At 43.5% G+C, this 25722-nt stretch overlaps 1 protein-coding gene across 2 annotated transcripts in view; it reads left to right on the top strand.

Moving 5' to 3' along the window:
- The first annotated feature begins 22378 nt into the window (after nt 1-22378).
- LOC141095289 (allantoinase, mitochondrial-like) overlaps nt 22379-25722 on the top strand; it is a 56721-nt gene continuing 53377 nt past the window's right edge. Inside the window, exon 1 of one of the 2 annotated variants that reach the window (XM_073581226.1) lies at nt 22379-22662. In XM_073581226.1, coding sequence (XP_073437327.1) covers nt 22641-22662 — 22 coding nt within the window. In that variant the 5' untranslated portion in view covers nt 22379-22640. The remainder of the gene's footprint in view (nt 22663-25722) is intronic. The other variant, XM_073581224.1, reaches the window with a different exon arrangement.

The raw sequence follows: 25722 nt of genomic DNA, 5'->3' as shown, positions 1-25722 counted from the left end.
AAGCATTCCATTTCATACCCCAATATTCACTCAGCAATTCGGCCCATCCCCTATGGCACAGATATACCAGTACCCAAGGCCCCTGCTACCTTGGAAGACATAACTAGCTCCGATGAAGGTGGAGTCATACCTGAACCAGAAGATGAATCAAGTCCTGACTTTGAAGATGATACAAGACCAAAATTGTTTTCCCAGGAGGAGATGAATGATTTGGTAAGAGACTTGAAACTTCCCAAAGATGCCGCTGAGTTACTCGGATCAAGGCTCAAAAGCAAGAATTTATTGTTGCCAGGAGTGTCTTTTTCATGGTTCAGACATCGTGAAGACGAGTTCGTTCCTTACTTTGCCCAGGAAGATAAGTTGGTTTATTGCATCGATGTTGAAGGTTTGATGGGTCATTTCAAAATCCAATATGATTCAGCGCAATGGCGTCTTTTTATAGATTCTTCAAAAAGAAGTCTCAAAGTAGTTTTACTCCACAACGGCGTTTTTTATGCTTCCATCCCTGTAGGTCATTCCGTACACCTCAAGGAAACCTACGAGAACTTGGAATTGGTTCTTCGTAAACTTAAATATGAAGACCACGGTTGGCAAGTGTGCGGGGATTTGAAAGTCTTGTGCATGCTGCTCGGGCAACAAGCTGGGTATACCAAATACCCTTGTTGTCTATGGGACAGTCGAGACCGACAAAATCACTGGACCAAGAAGAATTGGCAGCCGAGGGTGCTCACAGTTGGTGAAAAAAAATGTCCTCCGAGAAACTTTGGTTCCTCCCCATAAAGTTCTTCTACCACCTCTCCACATCAAATTGGGATTGATGAAGCAATTCGTAAAATCACTTCCAAAAGATGGAGAATGCTTCAAATACTTGGTCACCAAGTTTCCAGGCCTCTCGGAGGCAAAATTGAAGGAAGGTGCGTTCGTCGGACCAGACATTAGAAGGCTTACAGCTGATCAAGAATTTATCAATACCATGACGCATCCTCAAAAAGTAGGGTGGATTGCATTTAAAGAGGTTGTAGAGAAATTTTTAGGCAATAACAAAGACCCTGACTACAAAAATATCGTCGTGCGAATGCTGAAAGCATTTCAAGCTTTAGGTTGCCTGATGAGTTTGAAAGTGCATTTCCTCCATTACCACCTTGACAACTTTCCTGAAAATTTGGGAGCTGTGAGTGAAGAGCAAGGTGAACGATTCCACCAGGACATTAAAGAGATGGAAAGAAGATACCAGGGAAGATGGAGCATTATCATGATGGCAGACTACTGTTGGACGCTTCAGAGAGACATTACAGATGCTACTCACAAGCGTAAATGTACCAAGAGACGCCTCACAGGGAAGAAGAATCGATTTTAGTGTGTGTTAGTGAGCTCACTGCAGTTAAAAAAAATGATTTTCATGAAACATTTGTAATAAAAAATTAATTTTATGAGTCTATTTTCATTTATTTTGAGGTATTGTCTTATTTAACATAGTTGCTTAAATTGTCAGAAAACGTGATGTTCTATGACAAAATGGAGGTCATTTTCTGATTCAGAGCATTCAAAAACATAAAGATTACGTGGAATAACCAAAACAGCTCTTGAAAAATTTTTTTTTGCAGACCTGTGAATTGATAGTCATAGAAACTAGAGGATATAAGTTACAAAAGTCCAATTTATCAGAAAAAAGTGTTGGTTTCAATTACACTTGTAATCCCCTGGGGATTCTCTGGACCTTATGGTATTCCACCAAAGTAACATAATGTAATTCAAGTGCTGTTTTCTTGAGATTTTTTACGTGCGATTCCTCGTACGTGGTGTATATTATTACGTGTCCATGTGGTCTCGGTTATGTTGGGGAGACTACTCAGCATATCTGAGACCGTCCTCGATTCGTTGTAAAAAGGTTATGTTACCTATTCCGGCACATTTAATTGCGGCGCCTCATAATGTAGCCCAGTTGCGTTTTCAAATTATTGAGTCTGTACCCTTGCCTAGAAGATGTGGAAATAGGATATTAAAGTTGAAACAACGAGAGGCTTTTTGGATATATACCCTTAATACCATGGAACCATATGGCCTTAACCGGGAATATGAAGTGTTCCATTAAATTTCTTTTGAATATAGATCTATGTAAATTTCTTTGCTTAATATGATTATATATAGATATATTTATATGCATCTTTTGGACAGAGATTTGTCCTCTATCTGCTCATCATGTTTATTTGATTATTAAGAAGATTTTTCTTTTTTCATTTTATTTTAGGTCAATTAACAGTCCAACAGGTATACAGCAGCTCACGAGCGGACTTTATGGGTATTCTGTTTTTCTCTCTTTGTCCCTTTCTCCCCTTTTTTTCCCCTCAATATGTTTTTCATATCATTTGCGCACCTGTTACTTCTGGATAAGAGATAGGCATACAAAATGTGTTTTTTTTTTATCTGATCATAGGAGGTCCTTATCTGCCAGTTTTGGGCCATCTATGATATCTATATACTTAGTGCGCATATATTTATCTCCTTATATCTTCTAGTTTCTATGACTATCAATTATTTATATTCTTGGTATGTTTATTTCTATTCCCTTATATTTACCGCCACTTTCCAGATCTTTGCGCTTATTCTAAGTTTTCATTACTACCTGTCTCACATAGTACACATTTGCTAGCCCGATTATGCTTGCACGATACTGTTATATCGCGTGATTTATCTCAGTTCTCTGCGTGAGTTCAGTGTTTCTATGACAACTTTCACTAAACACAGCAGGCGCCGCTTAGCCCATTTGCGCATGCGCCATTCGGCATCACCGCGTCAGTCACTTCAGCTTTATTCTTTAAGACCACCCTTGGCTCTTACAGCGCATGCCTGAATTACTCATACCGCGATACCCACCACAGCTGCGTCCTATTTATCTTATTATAAAGAGACGCACATTCACATGCCCTGCACACTCTGCAACACCACGCTGGCGGCACACATTTCCCTGAGACATAGGCAAACTGATAATTTTACCCTTTATTCTCTGTTTCACCCGATCTTTGGTTGGTGTATGTATGCATATTTATAATAGCTGCCTCTTATACTGTGGGTTTGTTTTTTCTTTATTTTATTCACAGTTTCTCATCGCTTTCACTGTAAGGTAATTTACCTTTATATCACTTACTCTTATAGCTGCCATACCTGCTGCCTGTCTGACCTCCTTTTTTGAACACATGATATAGTGTTTCAGTGTATTATATAAAGATCCTACGTATAGATGTACCTACTCCTTATAGATTGAAATATTCTACCAATTAAATGCTGGTTATTATATAGAGATACATTTATCCATATACATAAGACAGTTTGATTTTTTTCTAACTGTTTTCTAACTTTGTTTCTTTAATTTTTTAGAGGTATATTAAACCTGAACTGAGGTTTTTTTTCTTCGAACATTAATTGTCTGTAAGATTAACATATTAGTGTTTTGTCTTGTGATGCTGAACTATATGTATTATATGTATTAGATGTGTTAAAATGGTGACTGATATACTGTTTTTGGTTTAGATAAATCGTGATCAAGGCCTTGCATGGCCGAAACGTTGATTTTTCGCTTACGCCAAGCGTTCACCATATTGAAAATATGAATAAAAATTATTGCATCAAGTAGTGCCTAAGCTTTTTTGCTGAGACTATTTGAAAACGTTACCTTAGTGGCATTCCTTTTTTTGCTATACACCCCTTTATCTACATTATTTATTCTTTATTAAATATAAACTATAAAATTGCATATAAAGACAAACATGGAAAACAGCATGACAGAGAACCAAACAAATCCCCAGTGGCATGTAATAGTATCCAACAACAGTGAGTCCTACCATAGAAAAGTAGGAATACCAAATCTATCGAGGGTAAAACACAGGTCAATAGAGTGTGATATAAAGATAATTGTCATAATGGACACAAAGTCATCTTTACCCAAAGTGCCTATACAGTATTTAAAGGGGTTGTCTGGGCTTTTCACATAATCTCAGTGCATATCTGGGCTGCAGAATGGTGACAATAAGTAATTTACCTTCTGTCACCAGTTTGCAGGGTTTTCTAGATATCACTCTCTTGCTTCTGATCAGAATGTCCAAGGGGGGGTGTGTTCTGGCATTGAAATGAGAACTGGTCGTTTCTTCCTACTCTACTAAAAACCTAAATCCTACCCTCTATAGCAACAACCCCACCCTCCATAGCAACAGGCCCTCCCCGTCAACATGAACAAGCCCTCCTCACACAGTAACAAATCCTCCCCCTCTAGCAGCCTCAGTGCAGAGAGCAGAACCACCCAGCTGCTCCTCCCCCAGACACTCACTGAACAGTGATCTATGGAAAGTGAAACTCTAGTGAGGAGGGAAAATCGTCCTGTATTCTGGGCCGCTCAATGATTACAATACATAACTCACTCATTATCAGTGATTCCTTCCCTCAGTGTCCCAGGCTGCTGGCAATGATGGGGCTCGGCTTCTGGCAGCAGTGAGAACAGACTGTGTGATGGCCAGTGATGGGGGTCTGCAGCTTCTAATCTGTAAAGGGGATGGCAGTCACTGATGTAATCTGTTCTGTGACAAAGCTTCTGCTGTGTGAATGAGACAGCTTTGTGTCACTGATGTCTTCACACAGCAGCAGATTTGGTGCAGTGTATGTGTGAGCATGTCTATTTGGTATACAGCCTGCAGCAGCCATCTATTGTGTATACATCCTGCAGCAGACATCTATTCTGTATACAGCCTGCAGCAGCCATCTATTGTGTATACAGCCTGCAGCAGACATCTATTGTGTATACAGCCTGCAGCAGCCGTATATTGTGTATACAGCCTGCAGCAGCCGTCTATTGGGTATACAGCCTGCAGCAGTCCCTATAGTTTATACAGCCAGCAACAATCTTTATTGTGTGTGTGTATGTGTAATATATATATACTATGCTGGAATGGAGGGAGAGCTGGAGTGGAGGATGGCGGCATCTCCAGGGGACCCGAATATGTTGTCAGTAAGGGACCCTGAAATTTCGAGTGTCAGCCCTGCAGGGGTGAGAGCATAGATGGAAGAAGACATCAAGGTGGAGAGAGCACAGAGGAAGAGCACACTGGGGGAGACAGCACAAAGGAGAGAGCACATGAGGGGAGAAGACAGCACAGGAAGAAGAGAGAGCGGACAGGGTGAAAGACAACTCCACAGAGCTCACCCCATCGTGACATCACTGCCCTCCTGATGCAATAGCATCGGGCCCACATCTAGTATATATATTATACACATATATCTATAGACTTGCATTAGGTGCTATACAGTTGTGGCCAAAAGTATTGACACCCCTGCAATTCTGTCAGCTAATACTCTGTTTCTTCCTGAAAATGATTGCAAACACAAATTCTTTGGTATTATTATCTTCATTTAATTTGTCTTAAATGAAAAAACACAAACAGAATTGTCCTAAATCCAAATTGGATATAATTCCACACCAAACATAAAAAAGAGGGTGGACAAAAGTATTGGCACTGTTCGAAAAATCATGTGATGCATCTCTAGTTTGTGTAATGAACAGCACCTGTAACTTACCTGTGGCACCTAACAGGTGTTGGCAATAACCAAATCACACTTGCAGCCAGTTGACATGGATTAAAGTTGACTCAACCTCTGTCCTGTGTCCTTGTGTGTACCACATTGAGCATGGAGAAAAGAAAGAAGGCCAAAGAACTGTCTGAGGACTTGAGAAACCAAATTGTGAGGAAGCATGAGCAATCTCAAAGCTACAAGTCCATCTTCAAAGACCTGAATGTTCCTGTGTCTACCGTGTGCAGTGTCATCAAGAAGTTTAAAGCCCATGGCACTGTGGCTAACCTCCCTAGATGTGGACGGAAAAGAAAAATTGACAAGAGATTTATCAGGAACCTGACAGCGCCGGCGTACAGCCTCCGCTGAGCAGGGACTCACCCGCACTGTAGGGACCCCTGGGGACCAGAATAGCCAGAAAGTATAGGTGCACAGGACCTTAGTGATGAAGTTTAGCAAGCTGGCACGGGACCTACGGTCATGTGACTGCAAGGTGGGGGGGCTTAGCGTCCTGCTTTCACAAAAGACAGCAAACTCAGAGTCAGGCAAAACGGAGGTCGTTCACAGTACGGACAGCGAGGTACAGAAGGGGTAAACAGACGGGAGGTCAGACAAAGCCAAAGGTCATACACAAGAGGGCGACACGGTACCAAGGGGACGAGCAGAGAGAAGTCGGGTCACAAGCAGAGAGTCATACACGAGAGCTAGCGCAGTACAAGAGGGACAGGCAGAACTCGTAACAGGGACAGAACCGAATCAAAAACCAAACAAGCAAGCAAGATATCAGGCACAAGGCACACGTACGCAGACGGTCAACTAACTCAGCTGAGGACAGGAGTATAACTGACACCGGACCTAGGTCCAGTGAGCATTAAATAGCCGCCCTCTGCCAGGGAGAGGCGGAATAATTAACCCCCAATCAGACCAGGACGGGCCAAAGCGAAACCCCGTCCTGGATCATGACAGTACCCTCCTCTCAATGGGGGGCCACTGGACCCTCGGGTCTCTCAGGGTACTTGGCGTGAAAGGCCCGGACCAACCGATCTGCATGAACCGATCGAGCAGGAACCCACGAGCGTTCTTCAGGACCATAGCCTTTCCAATGTATCAGATATTGAAGGGCACGAGGGACCAACCTGGAGTCGACAATTCGTTCCACCTCGTACTCCGACTGCCCATCTACCAAAACCGGTGTTGGGGAAGCTGATGATCCCCCCCAGCGGACCTCACAGGTTTCAAAAGGGCCTTATGAAAAACATTTGGGATCCGCAGAGATGGCGGGAGACGCAACCGAAAAGCCACCGGGTTAACTGCCTCGGTAATTTCATAAGGACCGATAAACTTGGGTCCAAGCTTCGCAGAGGGGACCTTGAGTCTTATATTCTTGGTGGACAACCATACCTTATCCCCAATCTGCAATACCGGTCCCGCGGATCGTTTTTTGTCCGCAAAAAATTTAAACTTGTCCTAGGCCTTCGTAATATTACTCTGGACCTCTCGCCATACCTCTCCCAACCGCTGGATCGTCTCATCCGCCCCAGGACACCCAGAATTCAAAGGGGAAAATTCTCCAAAATGAGGATGAAACCCATAATTGCAAAAAAAAAAAAGGAGATGTACCCGTAGACTGGTTAACACGGTTGTTAAATGCAAACTCAGCCACCGGTAACACAGAACACCAATCATCTTGTCGGTCTGGAGTCAAGCAACGCAGAATTTGCTCCAGAGACTGATTGGTCCGCTCGGTCTGCCCATTAGTCTCTGGATGATAAGCGGATGAAGGACAGACCAATACCCAACCTTTTACAAAAAGCCCTCCAAAATCTGGAAACAAATTGCACTCCTCTATCAGACACCACATTCAAGGTTACCCCATGCAATCGCACCACATGCTCAACAAACAATCTGGACAATGTTTCCGCATTAGGTAGAGCTGCCAAAGGTACAAAATGTGCCTGCTTACTAAACCTGTCCACCACAACCCAGACGATGGTATTACCCTTGGAGGGGGGAAGGTTGGTGATGAAATCCATGGACAAATGCGTCCATGGTCTCTCAGGAATTGGCAGTGGTACCAATTCCCCGGCCGGCCCGTTAGGGGGGGTTTTTGCACGGGCACAAACATAACAAGCAGACACATATTTCCCAACATCAGAGGCTAAAGCAGACCAACAGAATACTCTAGCAATGGCCTTCCGGGTAGCCGAGATCCCTGAATGTCCACCCAGAACTGAGTCATTGAACTCCCGGAGGACCTTAAGGCGAGGCTGAGTTGGCACAAAAAGTTTGTCCACCGGCTTAGCCGGCGGTGCAAGAGACTGGGCTTCCCGAATCTCTCATTCCAACATATTCGAAATACCTGCCACCACCACCCCAGGCTGAAGAATGGAGGATGGAGGTTCCGGGGGGGGACACAGGAACTAGACTGCGTGACAAGGCATCTGCTCTGCCATTTTTAGATCCTGGCCGAAAAGTGATCGAGAAGTTGAATCGGGGAAAAAAAAGTGACCATCTAGCCTGTCTAGGAGTCAACCTCTTAGCTGACTCAATATAAGCTAGGTTTTTGTGGTCTGTAATTACAGTTATAGGATGGACAGCCCCCTCCAAAAAATGCCTCCATTCTTCAAAGGCCAACTTAACGGCCAGAAGTTCTCGATTTCCCACATTATAGTTTCTCTCCGCAGGAGAGAATTTCTTTGAGAAAAAGGCACAAGGTCTTAAACTGGTCAAAGTGGCGGGTCCTTGGGACAATACCGCCCCCACCCCCACCTCTGAGGCATCTACCTCAGCAATAAATGGTTCAGACGGGTCCGGTTGAACAAGAACCAGGGCCGACATGAAACATGTTTTCAAAAACTGAAATGCCGCTACCGCTGTGGTTGACCAATTCTTGATATCGGCCCCCTTTTGAGTCATGTCTGTGAGGGGTTTAACCACCTGTGAGAACCCCTTTATGAATTTGCGATAGTAATTGGCAAATCCTAGGAAACGCTGCAGAGCCTTCAAATCACAAGGTTGAACCCACTCGACAATGGCCTGCACCTTATTAGGATCCATGCGATACCCTTCAGCAGACACGATGATCCCTAGAAACGACAGTTCCTGAACAAAAAACAAACATTTTTCCAGTTTAGCAAAGAGACAGTTCTCCCGGAGCCTTTGGAGAACTGCCCAAACATGACCAATGTGAGTCTGTTTATCAGGAGAATAGATCAATATGTCATCCAAATATACCACCAAAAAACGTCCAATAAAATCAGAGAACACGTGATTTATGAAGTTTTGGAAGACCGCTGAAGCATTCGTCAAGCCAAAAGGCATGACCGGATTTTCAAACAACCCTTCAGTAGTGAGAAAAGCGGTTTTCCATTCATCTCCGTCTCGGACTCAGATAAGGTTATACTCTCCCCTTAGATCTAATTTCGAAAACCACTTAGCTCCAGACAATTGGTTGTATAAATCAGGAATAAGTGGAAGGGGATACGTATTCCTCACAGTTATCTTATTTAACTCACGATAATCAAGGCATGGGCGTAAACCACCATCTTTTTTCTTTACAAAAAAGAACCCCGCCGCCACAGGAGAAACAGAAGGACAAATGTGTCCCTTACGGAGGCTCTCGGAAATATACTCCTTCATCGCAGCCCGTTCTGGACCCAAAAGGTTATACAAGTGGGCCTTGGGCAATTTAGCACCTGGAACCAGGTCAATGGCACAATCAAATGGGCGGTGTGGTGGTAAAACCTCAGCCTCTTTTTCGGAGAAAACGTCCGTATAGTCTATCAGGCACTCTGGAATACCTTCCAGACCCACGGACGACACAGACACAGTATCAAGACATTTCTCAGAACAATAAGGACCCCATTTAACAATGTCCCAAAATTCCCAATTAATTACAGGATTATGCAATTGTAACCAGGGGAACCTCAACACCAGTCCCGCTGGCAGGTTGTCCATCACAAAACATGAAATACATTCCTGGTGCAAGGAACTCACTTTAAGGAGAAACTCTTCAGTACGAAACATAATGTCATTTTTTACCAGTGGTGTTTTGTCAATGGCGACAAGGTGAATAGGAGTCTCCAACCTAACTGTCCCTAAATTACACCTGGATACCAAATCAGAGTCAATAAAGTTAAATACTGATCCGCAATCCACGAAGGCAGAAGTGGATGTGGAGACACTCCCACAACAAAGTTCCACCTGCAACATTTTAGAGAAGGCAGAAAAAGGTACCTGAGAGCCTGGGTGACCTCCACGACAATCACCCGGGCTCAGTCGCTTGGTTAGTGGACGGGAGGGGCACACCTTTCTCCAATGTCCAGAATCGCCACAGTGAAAACAGTCTTTTCCCATGCGCCGTGGTCTCCTTTCATTTTCCTTGAGGTCGATGGTTCCCATCTCCGCGATCTCCAAAATAGGACTGGGTCCCCTTCCTTGGGAGAATAATAGTCTTTCACTTTGCATCACTCCCCTCGCCCATAGCCGGCGATCCATTCGGACGGCCTGTGTCATAGCCTCCTCCAGGGAATCAGGCGGAGGGTGGAGAGCCAAGGCATCTTTCAGATATTCAGACAGGCCTCTACGGAACAAACCCCGAAGGGCGGCATCATTCCAACAGACCTCCGCTGCCCAGCGTCTGAATTCTGTACAAAACCACTCGGCTGAGTGCTTTCCCTGGCACACATTCATCACCATGTCCTCAGCCATACGCATGCGATCAGGCTCATCATAAATATGCCCCAGGGCCTTAAAAAATGCATCTACCGTCATACGCTCAGGGGCCGTGGTCGGAAGGGAGAAAGCCCAAGCTTGGGGGGCTCCCCTTAATAGAGACATAATGACCCCCACTCTCTGACTTTCATCCCCAGAAGAGTGTGGTCTTAAGGAAAAAAAAAGCTTACAGCCCTCCTTGAAAACTCTGAACTCTTTTTTATTTCCAGAAAAGGTATCTGGTAACTTCACTGGAGACTCAGGGGAAACTAATGTAATATCCCGAGCCCCCGATGAAAAAGCCCCCTGCACAGTGTCAGCGATCAGCTGCTGAGTCTGAGCCAGGACTCGTTGTTCTCCAAGGAGTTTCTGAGACATCTGAGTTAGGCGTTTAACCTGCTCAGAAAGAGTGTGCATAGGATCCATCACACGCACAGGTGAATGGAAGCAGAGAAAAAAAAAATGGTATCGGTCAGTTATAATATCAGGATCCTGACAGCGCCGGCGTACAGCCTCCGCTGAGCAGGGACTCACCCGCACTGTAGGGACCCCTGGGAACCAGAATAGCCAGAAAGTATAGGTCACAGGACCTTAGTGATGAAGTTTAGCAAGCCGGCACGGGACCTATGGTCATGTGACTGCAAGGGGGCGGGGCTTACCATCCTGCTTTGACAGAAGACAGCAAACTCAGAGTCAGGCAAAACGGAGGTTGTTCACAGTACAGACAGCGAGGTACAGAAGGGGTAAACAGACGGGAGGTCAGACAAAGCCAAAGGTCATACACAAGAGGGCGACGCGGTACCAAGGGGACGAGCAGAGAGAAGTCGGGTCACAAGCAGAGAGTCCTACACGAGAGGTAGCACAGTACAAGAGGGACAGGCAGAACTCGTAACAGGGAGAGAACCGAATCAAAAACCAAACAAGCAAGCAAGATATCAGGCACAAGTACGCACAAGGTCAACTAACTCAGCCGAGGGCAGGCGTATAACTGACACGGGACCTAGGTCCAGTGAGCATTAAATAGCCGCCCTCTGCCAGGGAGAGGCGGAATAATTAACCCCCAATCAGACCAGGACGGGCCAAAGCGAAACCCCGTCCTGGATCATGACAAGATTTCAATGCAAGATTGTGCGGATGTTGGATAAAGAACCTCGACTAACATCCAAACAAGTTCAAGCTGCCCTGCAGTCCGAGGGTACAACAGTATCAACCCGTACTATCCGTCGGCGTCTGAATGAAAACGGACTGTATGGTAGGAGACCCAGGAAGACCCCACTTCTTACCCCGACACATAAAAAAGCCAGGCTGGAGTTTGCCAAAACTTACCTGAAAAAAGCCTAAAACGTTTTGGAAGAATGTTCTCTGGTCAGATGAGACAAAAGTAGAGCTTTTTGGGCAAAGGCATCAACATACAGTTTACAGGAGAAAAAAAGAGGCATTCAAAGAAAAAAACACGGTCCCTACAGTCAAACATGGCGGAGGTTCCCTGATGTTTTGGGGTTGCTTTGCTGCCTCTGGCACTGGACTGCTTGACCGTGTGTATGGCTTTATGAAGTCTGAAGACTACCAACAAATTTTGCAGCATAATGTAGGGCCCAGTGTGAGAAAGCTGGGTCTCCCTCAGAGGTCATGGGTCTTCCAGCAGGACAATGACCCAAAACACACTTCAAAAAGCACTAGAAAATGGTTTGAGAGAAAGCACTGGAGACTTCTAAGGTGGCCAGCAATGAGTCCAGACCTGAATCCCATAGAACACCTGTGGAGAGATCTAAAAATAGCAGTTTGGAGAAGGCACCCTTCAAATATCAGAGACCTGGAGCAGTTTGCCAAAGAAGAATGGTCTAAAATTCCAGCAGAGCATTGTAAGAAACTCATTGATGGTTACCGGAAGCGGTTGGTCGCAGTTATTTTGGCTAAAGGTTGTGCAACCAAGTATTAGGCAGAGGGTGCCAATACTTTTGTCTGGCCCATTTTTGGAGTTTTGTGTGAAATGATCAATGTTTTGCTTTTTGCTTCATTCTCTTTTGTGTTTTTACATTTAAGACAAATTAAATGAAGATAATAATACCAAAGAATTTGTAATTGCAATCATTTTCAGGAAGAAACTGAGTACTATCTGACAGAATTACAGGGGTGTCAATACTTTTGCCCACAATTGTATATAGTTGTCATTACACAATATACAATTATCTACAAGGAGTATGGCATGGAACATGTAATGGCCATATCTATTACCATTGTGGATGTGATGTAGATTGTGCTTCTTTCACAAATACAGGATCACTGCTGTGTTCTTTCCAATGCTGGAATGATGATAAAGATGAGTGCTGGTGCAGTTTACTAACAGCCAATGAGTGGGCAGTGGGTGGTGCTGGTCACTGGAGCTTGGTGGGAGTTTGGTGGAGCTTCACACATACACTGCACCAAATCTGCTGCTGTGTGAAGACATCAGTGACATAGAGCTGTCTCATTCACACAGCAGAGGCTTTGTCACAGAACAGATTACATCAGTGACTGCCATCCCCTGTGCAGATTAGGAGCTGCAGACCCCCATCACTGGCCATCACACAGTCTGTTCTCACTGCTGCCAGCAGCCAAGCCCCATCACTGCCAGCAGCCTGGGACACTGAAGGAAGGAATCACTGATAATGAGTGAGTTATGTATTGTAATCATGGAGTGGCCCAGAATACAGGACGATTTTCCCTCCTCACTAGAGTTTCACTTTCCATAGATCACTGTTCAGTGTGTGTCTGGGGGAGGAGCAGCTGGGTGGTTCTGCACTCTGCACTGAGGCTGCTAGAGGGGGAGGATTTGTTACTGTGTGAGGAGGGCTTGTTCATGTGGACGGGGAGGGCCTGTTGCTATGGAGGGTGGGGTTGTTGCTATAGAGGGCAGGTTTTTAGTAGAGTAGGAGGAAACAACCAGTTCTCATTTCAATGCCAGAACACACCCCCCTTCTGCTCAGAAGCAAGAGAGTGATATCTAGAAAACCCTGCAAACTGGTGACAGAAGGTAAATTACTTATTGTCACCATTCTGCAGCCCAGATATGTACTGAGATTATGTGGAAAGCCCGGACAACCCCTTTAAGTTATTGCACCCTTACCCATGATGGATCAGATAGCGGCCACAGTATTATGGGCACCACATAGTCCTCCATACAGTATTATGGGCACCACATAGTGCACCATACAGTATTATGGGCACTACATAGTGCTCCATACAGTATTATGGGCACCACATAGTCTTCCATACAGTATTATGGGCACCACATAGTTCTCCATAAAGTTTTATGGCACCACATATTCCTCAATACAGTATTATGGGCCCCATATAGTGCTCCATACAGTATACTGGGCCCCACATATTGCGCCTTTCAGTATAATGTGCCCTATATTGCTTCATTGTGCTCCATACAATATAATAGGTCCCATATAGTACTCCATACAATATAATGGGCCACATACAGTGCTTCATATAGTATAATGGGCCCCATATAATGCTCCATACAGTATAACGGGCCCTGTATAATGCTCCAAACAATATCATGGGCCCCATATTTTACTCCATACACTACAATGGTCCCATAATTTATTACTACTTACAGTATAATGGGTCCCATATACTGTATACTCCAAACATAAAAAACAAATACTCACCTCTCCTCATTCCCTGACTGCTCTGTTCTCCTCAGTGTCGTCTCAGCCTCTGCACTGCTCCACACAGAGGGCACGCTATAGTGATGTCATCATGACCTCTGTGCTGAGTGAGATGTCATAGAGCTCAGACGCAGAGTAGGAGTGATGGGAGAGGGAGCATCAGCAGACAGGTGTTTCTCCCATCATTATTTTTCAAATGCATCGGCATCCAGGATGCTGAAACAGTTGACTCACGGGCCCTATAGTGTGCCGTGTCCCCGACAACGAGTGGGCCCCCCGTTTATCCAGGGCCTCTGCACTTGTCCAGGTATGCTGAGTGGTGATGCTGGCCCTGGGTGCGACCCAAGATCTACAAAAGTAACAGTCACACTAATTAATTGCACCCTTCTCTTCATATACTACTACTACAACGTTATAATAAATGGAAAACACCAAAAGAGCAAAGTGATCCGCACCGCCAATACACTATTAGTAATGTGACCCGTTGAAGTGCGTTTGTGCACGAAACGACTGTCATCATCTTTGCACCGCTGTACCCATTCTCCCGTTGAAGATTCTTCAATAAAGTTGTATTTCCCGATCGGTGAGTGCCGTCCACCCTCCTTTATACGCTATAATAAATGGCACAATGTACAGTAGGTGAAGGGCTCTGTTACAGGTTTTGATTTTGGGCACAAGTACTTCTAGCTTTGGTCCTGATATTCAACCAACTTCTCTAAAAGTCTCATGAATAATTTCTACTGCTATGAAAGCTGTCTGTTGCCAGTGCTAGAGAAATAAGGCTTAGGTAAATATTCTTTATTTCTTATGACTGCTCTTTGGTGGAGGGAAGATTATGAGCATTGGGAGAAACAGTTTTTTCCATCAACCATTTTTAGGGTATGTTGGTCAGGATTGGCTCAGTATTTGCTCAGGATTTGACGCAGGTGAAATCTGCATCTGAGGTCACTGGCAGGTCACCTGCGTTTTTTATGCGTTTTTTACATGCGTTCTTGATGCGTTTTTTTCCGCATGCATTTTTTCATTACATGCGGGGTTTTTTGTCACTTGTAATAAAGCTTATTGAAATTTGGCTTTTGGGAAGAGAAAAAAGTGATTTCCTGTTTGCAGATAGGATATGTGCACACAGTCAGTAAACGCTGCAGGTTGGACGCTGTGTACAGCTGCAGCGTCCAACCCGCAGCGCCCAGATGTTACAGCATAGTGGATGGGATTTCAAGAAATCCCATGTCCACTATGAGTTCAAGGACACAGGTGGCAGACCCGTGTAAACGGACATGCGACGCGTCTTTCCAGACCGCAGCATGTCTATTTACGATGCGGAGACGCTCAGTCCCCGCAGCGTAAATTTCCCATAGACTATCATAAAACAGCATCTAATTATTAGTCACATGTGTAATAACTGCGGGAACGCAGCTTACTATGCATATGTACTAATTTACAAATGTTGAATCTTGTGTCACATCCGGAAGTACGGGACAGGCCAGTGTCACACTTGCGAGTGTCATGTGAAAAACTCGCGTAAGTCTCTCGCATCAACACCCGGCACACGGACCGGCGTGTGCGGCTGCATAGAAGTACATACAGCCGCACACTCCGTTCCTGAGTGCCAGATGCTGATGTGAGAGACTTGCACGAGTTTCTCACATCACACTGGCAAGTGTGACACCGGCCACACAGGAAGTTCCTGAAAGCAAAGAGAGGAATACGTAATGTCCTTTCCTTTTTTTTTTAACTAAATAAATATTTTTTTTTTTTTAAAAATGGCGTGGACTCCCGCGCAATTTTCTGGGCCAGAGAGGGAAAGCCAGTGATGGGGGGCTGATGTTTATTGCCTGGTAAGGGGGTAGTACCCATGGAACTTCCCAGGTTATTAATATCAGCCCGCAGCTGTCTGCATAGCCTGTACTGGCTATTAAAATAGGGGGACCCCACCAAAAAAATGACGTGGGGTTACCCCTATAATTAATAGCCAGAAAAGGCTATGCAGACAGCTTCGGGCTGATATTGATAGCCTAGGAAGGGACCATGGACATTGGCCCTCCCTTGCTACAAACACCACCTCACAGCCGCCCCAGAAATGGCGCATCTCTGGGATAAGCCAATTCGGGCACTTTGCCTCTCTCTCCACTGCCCTGTAGCGGTGGCATATGGGGTAATAGTTGAGGGGTTGATGTCACCTTTGTATTGTAAGGTGACATCAAGCCCGGCTTAGTAATGGAGAGGCGTCTATAAGATACCTATCCATTACTAATTCTAGAGTTATTAATGGGCTAAAAAAGGCACAGCCATAAAAAAAAGTATTTTAATGAAATAAAACGCAAAACACAGTTTCCCATCTTTATGGTTCTGCTTATCCATGTTAAGCCATCGTTCTCCTGTAAATAAAAATAAAGTAATAAACTAACACAAATACTTCCTGTTCCAAAGTAGTCCTTAATAATGAGTGTCCCACGACGAGTTCATCTCTGCTACATCTGGATGCATGACATCCAGAAATAGCAGAGCTTGCAGATGACCACCGGAGATTTTTCCAGCCATCACCTGCACTGTAGTTCTCGCGGTCAGCGGTTTACCGCATCTACTAATGATAGTCTATGGGAAATTTACGCTGCGGGGACTGAGCATCTTGGCATCGTAAGTAGACATGCTGCAGTCTATAAAGATGCGCCGCATGTCTGTTTACGCCTCTGAACGCATAGAGAGCATGGGATTTTTTGAAATCCCCTCCACTATGCTGTAACACCTGGACGCTGCGGATGTACGCAGCGTTAAACCCGCAGTGTTTACTGACTGTGGAAACATACCCTTAGAATTACTACTACCGTAAGTACTTTAGTTGCCAATTTTTTGAACTGTCCCAATTTTCTCAAATATAATCTTTGAAAAATTGCCAGAAATGGGCTAAGGAATATAATCCTACACTGGAAAGGGTGCACAATTTCAGAATAGGCTTCACTCCTCATTGTGGTAGCAGCAGGTAGCATAATTATTAACCCCTTTACCTCCAAGGGTGTTTTGCACGTTAATGACCGGGCCAATTTTTACAATTCTGACCACTGTCCCTTTATGAGGTAATAAATCTGGAACGCTTCCATGGATCCTGGTGATTCTGACAACGTTTTCTTGTACATATTGTACTTCATGTTAGTGGTAAAATTTCTTTGATATAACTTGTGTTTATTTGTGAAAAAAACAGAAATTTGGCAAAAATTTTGAAAATTTCGAAAATTTTCCAACTTTGAATTTTCATGCCCTTAAATCACAGAGATATGGCACACAAAATACTTAAGTGACATTTGCCACATGTTTACTTTACATCAGCACAATTTTGGAACCCAAATTTTTTTTTGTTAGGAAGTTATAAGGGTTAAAAGTTGACCATCGATTTTGCATTTTTACAACACCATTTGAAGTCACTTTGAGAGGTCTATATGATAGAAAATACCCAAAAGTGACACCGTTCTAAAAACTGCACCCCTCATGGTGCTCAAAACCACATTCAAGAAGTATATTAACCCTTCAGGTGCTTCACAGGAATTTTTTGAATGTTTAAAAAAAGTTGTCCAATTTGTCCTGAGTACGCTGATACCCCATATGTGGGAGAAAACTACTGTATGGGCACACGTTGGAGCTCAGAAGGGAAGTAGTGTTGTTTTGGAATGCAGACTTTGATGGAATGGTCTGCGGGTGTCATGTTGTGTTTGGAGAGACCCTGATGTGCCTAAACAGTGGAAACCCCCACATGTGACCCCATTTTGGAAACTAGACTCCCCAGGGAACTTATCTAGATGTGTGGTGAGCACTTTGAACCCCAAAGTTCTTCACAGAAGTTTATAACGTAGAGCCATAAAAATAAAAAAATCATATTTTTTTCCACAAAAATGAAATTTTGCCCCCAATTTTTTATTTTCCCAAGGGTAACGGGAGAAATTGGATCCCAAAAGGTGTTGTTGTGCAATTTGTCCTGAGTAGGTTGATACCCCATATGTGGGGGTAAACCACTGTTAGGGCGCATAGCAGAGCTTGGAAGGGAAGGAGCACCGTTTGACTTTTTCAATGCAGAATTGGCTGGAATTGAGATCAGACACCATGTAGCGCTTGGAGAGCCCCTGATGTGCCTTAACAGTGGAAACCCCCCAATTCTAACTCCAACCCTACCACCAACACACCCCAAACCCTAATCCCAACCCTAACCCTATCCCTAATGGGAAAATGGGGATAAATAATTTTCTTTTAATTTTATTATTTTTCCCTAACTAAGGGGGTGATAAAGGGGGGTTTGATTTACTATTTATAGCGGGTTTTTATGTTTGTCAGCTGTCACACGCTAAAAGACGCTTTTTATTGCTAAAAACAGTGTTTGCATCACCACATTTTGAGAGCTATAATTTTTCCATACTTTGACCTACAGAGTCATGTGAGGTCTTATTTTTTGCAGGACGAGTTGATGTTTTTATTGGTACCATTTTTTGGGCACATGACTTTTTTATCGCTCTTTATTTCGATTTTTGGGCAAAAAGAGGCACTGTGGACGCCGTCTGTCCTGGGTTCCAGCTGTGTCTGTCTTTTTAGGAGTACATAAAAGTTGCATTGGCCACAGTTTTGTGCACTTCTGAACAGACGGACACCATGGAACAGAGGCCAGATGGAGTCCAGAGTAACTCTGCTGCCTCATAGTGAATGGATCTCTCGGGGGTTTCATCTAAATCGCGTCACTCCTCAGAGATTTAGATGGAAACCCCAAAGTAAGTGGTCAGCGTAAAGTGCCAGATAAATGTGATCCCAAACGTTATGTAAAATGTTCCCAATAAAAGCTTCAACTCAATCCACAAAAAAAGCAAGTCCTGTCTCTGATCAGTTATCTGTTAACGGAAATATGGGGTGCTTCCACGTTGCTGGTAGTACAAAGTCTCTGGAAAAGCGAAATGGCTCCTCATCCGCCAAAAGAAATTCAGCAAATTCTGTGCTCCCAAATCCAAATACCCCCCTCTCTTCTGATCCCCAACAGTGTACCTAAACCACACAATGCGTCCACATTTGGCATTTCTGAAGCGATGAGAGCACACTTAACTTACAGGTGCATGGATTCAGGAGCACGGACTGGGCATAACATATTGGTGACTGCAATGTACTGGTCAGCAGCGGTTTACAATTTTCACTTGGCAACATTCATTGCTGCGTGTTTCTGGAAAATACCCATGGAGTCAAAATTGTTATGATCCAGGTTGGATATGACAGAGAAAATGCACAAGTAACCTTTTTTTCTGTGAGCTGTTTGCTCAGGGTTGGTTTTGCCCCCCGGTGGCCATTAAGGGTTATTACACAGTGGTGTCTTTTTCTTAGTTTTACCCCCGGTGGCCATTAGGGTCATTGCACTTTTGTAGTTTCAGGTTAGTTTGCCCCCGGTGGTGGTAAGTGTCATTGCACATGATAATTAAGCAGGTGTGATTCCTCTGGCTTACTATAAAGGTGTGTCATGTGCTCTCACTGATTGTTGGTGATAATGTCATGGTCACGCGTGGCTGGACACAGCGCCTCCAGCAGGGCGGATTTAGATGACACACGTGACCCTGGATACACCGCCTCCAGTTGGGCGAATTTAAATAAAACGTGCAGCTGGATACGCCGCCTCCAACAGGCGAATTTCAGAAATACACATATGTCTGGAAACCCCTCCTCCAGTAAGGCGAATTTAAACAATAAAAGGGAAAACCTGGGTAGCAATAACAATGGTGGCCCTGCGATAGGGAACGGGGAAGTGGAGACCTCCTGCACTCCCCTGAGTCAGTGTCTCTACACTCCTAACGTTCCCTAGGCCGGTTCCCCACCGGGCGCTGCTCAGGATACCTTTAAACCCTAGCTCGCCCTCCACCTACCCCTTTCTAGTGTAATGGCTGGTGCAGAAACTAATCCCACCACTGCACTAAACACACATAAGGAAAAGAGACAAAACAGGGAAAGACCACTTAGCTTTGATCTGTTGCTTACGCTCCCAGCAACAGAGCCCACCACCTGCGTGCATCTTTTCCTCCGACCGGATCCAACACCATAGTGCAGCCTTGGAGCAAACAGAGTCCACCATATGCGTGCAGCTGTCCAGAAACAAAGTCCAGCATATGAGTCCAGCTTTCCAGCAAAAGAGTCCAGCATCTTGAGTCCAGCTTTCCAGCAACCGAGTCCAGCATCATGAGTGCAGCTCTACACCATAGCTACCACTCCACCAAGCCATGCAAGAACTCCTTGCTGACACCACAGCTGCAACTCCACCAAGCCATGCCAGCCCTCCTCGCAGACACCATAGCTGCCACTCCAGGACTCTCACTGAGCTGCCCAGGACTCTCCTTCAGCTCCATCCTTCACCAAGGCTTGCTTGTAACTGAGGACTATCACCAACAATCAGTGAGAGAACATGACACACCTTTATAGTAAGCCAGAGGAATCACACCTGCTTAATTATCATGTGCAATGACACCACCACCGGGGGAAAACTAACCTGAAACTACAAAAGTGCAATGACCCTAATGGCCACCGGGGGTAAAATTAAAAAAAAGACACCACTGTGTAATAACCCTTAATGGCCACTGGGGCAAAACCAACCCTGAGCAAACAGCTCACAGAAAGAAAAGGTTACTTGTGCATTTTCTCTGTCATATCCAACCTGGATCATGACAAAAATCAGCACTAAGCCTGTAGATAAATTCCCAAAGGGGTATAATTTCCAAAATGGGGTCACTTGAGGGGGGCTTCTGCTCTTCTAGCAATTAGGGGTTCTGTATATGGAGTCTGGAAACTGTTCTAGGAAAATGTGTGCTCCGTTCCTCCCGAGTCTCTCCGTATGGCTAAGTAGTACTGTTCAGCCACATTCAGAAAGTCAAATGATGCTCTTTCCCTTCTGAGCCCTGCCCTGGACCCAAACAGTAGTTTTCTCCCTTACATGAGGTATCGGCGTACTCAGGAGAAATTGCACAACAAATGGTGTGGTACAATTTCTCCTGTTACCCTCATGAAAATGCACTATTTTATGCTGAAAACATACAGTGCTGTGCAAATTAATTGAGACAAAGCATTTTTTAAGTAAAATCGTAAGTTGGTTACCAGTCAGTGATTCAAACCAGTTTTATCTGGTTTGAACAGGTGTGAGTGCCTGTTCAAAGCAGTTAAAACTGCTTTGAATTCCTGACTGGTAACTAACTTACGATTTTACTTAAAAAAATGCTTTGTCCCAATTAATTTGCACAGCACTGTATTTGTGGGGAAAATTAGATTTTTTTTTATTTTTACTGCTCAACGTTATAAACTTCTGTGAAGCACCTGAGGAATCAATGTGCTCACCACACATCTAGATCAGTTCCCTGCGGGGTCTAGTTTCCAAAATAGTGTCACTTGTAGGGGATTTTCACTGTTTAGGCACACCAGAGACTTTTCAAATGCAACATGGCGTCCGCCAATTGTTGCAGCAAATTTTGCATTCAAAAACTCCATCCCTTCCGAGCTCTGCCGTGCGCCCAATCAGTGGTTTTCTCACTCATATGGGGTATCAGCGTACTCAAGAGAAATTGCACAACACATTTTGGGGTCCTTTTTTTCTGTTACCCTTGTCAAAATAAAAAATGTTGGATCTGAAGTAAATTTTTTGGGAAAAAAAAGTTAAATGTTAATTTTTTTCCACATTCCAAAAATTCCTGTAAAGCATCTGAAGGGTTAATAAACTTCTTGTATGTGGTTTTGAGCAACTTGAGGGGTGCAGTTTTTAGAATGGTGTCACTTTTGGGTATCTTCTATCATATAGACCCCTCAAAGTGACTTCAACTGTGATGTGGTCCCTAAAAAAAAGATGTTGCAAAAATGAGAAATCTCTGGCCAAATTTTAACCCTTATAACTTCCTAACGAAAAAAAATTTGGGTTTCAAAATTGTGCTGATGTAAAGTAGACATGAGAAATATTATTTATTAAGTATATTGTGTGACATAGCTCTGTGATTTAAGGGCATGAAAATTCAAAGTTGGAAAATTGCGACATTTTTGCCAAATTTCCATTTTTTTCACAAATAAACGCAAGTCATATCAAAGAAATTTTACCACTATGATGAAGTAAAATATGTCACGAAAAAAAAAAAACAGTCTCAAAATCACCAGGATCCATGGAAGCGTTCTAGAGTTATTACCTCAGAAAGGGACAGTGGCCAGAATTGTAAAAATTGGCCCGGTCATTAACGTGCAAACCACGCTCGGGGGTAAAGGGGTTAGCTCTATTCTTTAAATGTCACAGCATAGCAGGGAATCTGACAGCCGAGTATAAATGATTTTATAGATTGTAGTGTCATTGCAAATTGTAAGTGATAGGTTTATTACAGTAAATTAAATTATGCTCCAGATTGTAATGTCCATGGTGGCCTTTGCTTCTGAAGTCAATTATTAATCTTTACAAAGGGAGAAAGAGCGGAGCGGGAGGGAATGAATATTGCAACAATTATTAGGGTCAGCAAACAGGACAGAACAAAGAAAAACTTTAAAAGAACTGACACAGAGAGCAAAGATTACAGGGGGAGTCTGTGGAACAAGAGTGGCACTGGCACGGTCAAAAGGTAGTCAGAAATCAGAGGAGAAAACACTCTCACTGGGGAAAAGTACGTGAGTTATCACACACACCTAAATATAGCAAAGAAATCAAGGGACACGGATGAAAGTGAACAGCGCTGAGAGATCACTATGTCTATGAGCACAAACCCAGGTAATAGCAGAGAATGGCTGCAGCTGCTAATCTAAGCAATCTATATGTACTTTTTCTCTATGTATCACTTTTCCATGTATTTCTCTATGTATATTTGTTTATTACATTGTATAAATCAGTAACACAATAATTATACAAATTCTCATGTATTTTTTTTAGTTATGTAAACATTACAAATCCATAAAGAGGTATCCCTATCTCATACAATGACATATCCACAAGATATACCATAAATGTGTAATAGATGTAGGACCCTCCAATGTGACCCCTGTTTATCTCATTGCGTGCTGATGTCAGTGGAGAATTTCCACAAATGAAGGGAAATTCTGACCCCCTCGACACTGATAGTGGCAAACCTTGGAGTCTGTTTCTTGAGATAAGGGCTCATACTCACATACGAGAAACTCGGACGAGTCTCGCACGTCAATCCCCGGCACTCGGATCGGAGCGTTCAGCTGCATGTATTTCTATGCAGCTGAACGCTCCAATCCGAGTGCTGGCGGCAGTGCCGGGTATTGACGTGCGAGACTCGTCCGAGTTTCTCGCATGTGAGTATGAGCCCTAAGGGTGGGACGTGCATCTACCTTCCAGTTAGCGAGTATCCTGTGCATATGTTCTAAATGGACGAGATTGGAATATCCCTTTCATGAGGAGAAATGAGTATTAGCTTAGGTTCACATTTGAACGTCTGTAAACATGTAATTTATGTGTCAGACATACATGGGAAAACCAAATGCAAGTGTGTGTGTGTGTGGTGCAGACAAGAAAATATACAGTATATCATTTAAGTGTATTTAAAACATTTCAACATTCCTCTTATTGAGAATAATTATTAAACAACTTTATTTGTCTTTTATAGTTTCTTGGGGACCAAAAGAAATTGGTCAATTATATTTCTTGTATGTCCAAAAAAACCGCCAAATTTGCCCATTATAGGCTCTGGATTGTAAGGTTTCTAGTAACTCTGTTGTGTTTGAGGTAGGCACAGGAAGGGGTTTCAGTAAAAAAAAAGTCTATGCTGGTTTACTAAAAAAATAAGAATGTTTGAGTTGGAAGGGACCTCAAGGGTCATCGTGTCCAACCCGCTGCTCAATGCAGGATTCACTGAACCATCTAAGACAGATGTCTGTTCAGTCTCTGTTTGAAGACTTCCATTGAATTAGCACTCACCACATCTCATGGCAGCCTGTTCCAATCATATCACCCTCAATGTAGAAAAGGTTTTCTAATATCTAATTTGCATCTTCTCAATTTCAGTTTAATTCCATTGCTTCTCGTGTTTCCATGTGCAAATGAGAATAATGATGATCCCTCTACACTGTGACAGCCCTTCAGATCTTTGATGACAGCTATTAAGTCTCCTCTTAGCCCTCTTTTTTGCAAGCTAAACATTCCCAGATCCTTTAACCGTTCCTTTTAGGACATACTTGGCAGTCTGCTCACCATCCTGGTAGCTCTTCTTTGAACTTGCTCCAGTTTTTCAATGTTGTTTTTAGAATGTGATGCCAAAAACTGTACAAAGTATTCCAGGTATTCCAGAGGAGGCCTGATCAAGAAGGACTAGAGAAGGATAATTACTTCACATTATCTAGACTCTATGCTTCTTTTAATACATCCTAGAACTGTGTTTGCCTTTATTGCTGCTGCATTACACTGTTGTGATCTATTAGTATACTCAAGTCTTTTTCACTTGTGCTGTTGCTTAGTTCTATTCCTCCCATTCTGTAGATGTAATTTCCATTTTTCTTGCCCAGATGTAGAATCTTAAATTTCTCTCTGATAAATACCATTCTATTAGTCTCTGCACATTGTTCAATCTTATCTAGATCCTTCTGAATCCTTTCTCTGTCTTCTCTAGTGTTAGATATCCCTCTTTAACTTTGCATCATCTGTAAATTTGATTAGTCTACCTTCAGTTCCCTTATCTAGATCATTTAAAAAATGTTGAACAACACTGGGGCCAGGACAGAGCCTTGTGGTACCCAACTTGAAACAATCTTCTAATTGAATGTGCAACCATTTATTGTGACTTGTAAGATCGCTACTACCAACAGATGGCGCTATAGAGTTCAAGTCCTCTTTTTCTCTGAAGAGGCAATTTGCAACCATTTATTACCACTCTTTAAATATGATTACTGAGCCACTTATGAATCCACCTAACTTAGCCTTGTCAATTCAATACTGGGTCATTTTTTCAATAAGGATAGTATGAGATAATTTATCAAATGCTTTGCTGAAGTCGAGATATACTATATCTACCACATCTACCTGATCAGTCAGTGATTCCATTGTTGAAAGAAATTAGGTAAGTCTGGTAAGACTTGTTTGCTACAAACCCTTGCTGGCACTGGTTCATTACTGTATTCTTATCCAAGTACTTACATACATGCTGTTTAATAATTTGTTCAAAGACCTTTACAGGTATAGAAGTAAGGCTCCAGAGGTTCTACTGATCCAGTTATCACGGAGAAATCTTTAACTATTGTAGGTCCTTTCCCACCTACCAGCTGACCTTCATAGCCCGTTAGTGCCGTTGCCCATCATTGAGGTTCCTTTTGATTGCATATCCATGGATTTAGTGGGACTCCTGGTCAAGTCCGCCAGAGGACATTGGTATATCCTGGTGATCCTGGACTATGCTATCTGGTATCACTACGAAACTCCTCCACCAAATGCATAGGTCGGGAGATTTGGGCCATATCTTTTCCAGTACAGAGTTGCCAAAGGAGATCCTAATGGACCATGGGACTCTGTTCATGTCAAAGGTGCAAATCACACATTCGGGACCTCAGTCTACCATCCCTAGATGGACAGTTTGGTGGAAAGGTTTAATAAACCTTGAAGGCCATATTAAATAAGATCGTAGAGAATGATGGACAAGACTGGGATTGTCTACTGCCGTACATATTCTCCATCAGAGAAGTCCCACAAGCTGCTACTGGTTTTTGGTTTTTCCCCTTTTGAGCTGTTATATTACCACCACCCCCCGTGGACTCAGAGACCTGTTCTCATAATCAACGGGTTGTACTCAGGTCATAGAGAATGAGGTTCTCACAGAGC

The sequence above is a fragment of the Dendrobates tinctorius genome, unplaced genomic scaffold, assembly GCF_039654945.1.
Source record: "Dendrobates tinctorius isolate UK_male_01 unplaced genomic scaffold, ASM3965494v1 ptg000069l, whole genome shotgun sequence".
Classification (NCBI taxonomy): Eukaryota; Metazoa; Chordata; class Amphibia; order Anura; family Dendrobatidae; genus Dendrobates; species Dendrobates tinctorius.
The sequence above is the reverse complement of the archived record's forward strand: the minus strand, read 5'-3'. Positions and strand labels throughout refer to the sequence as shown.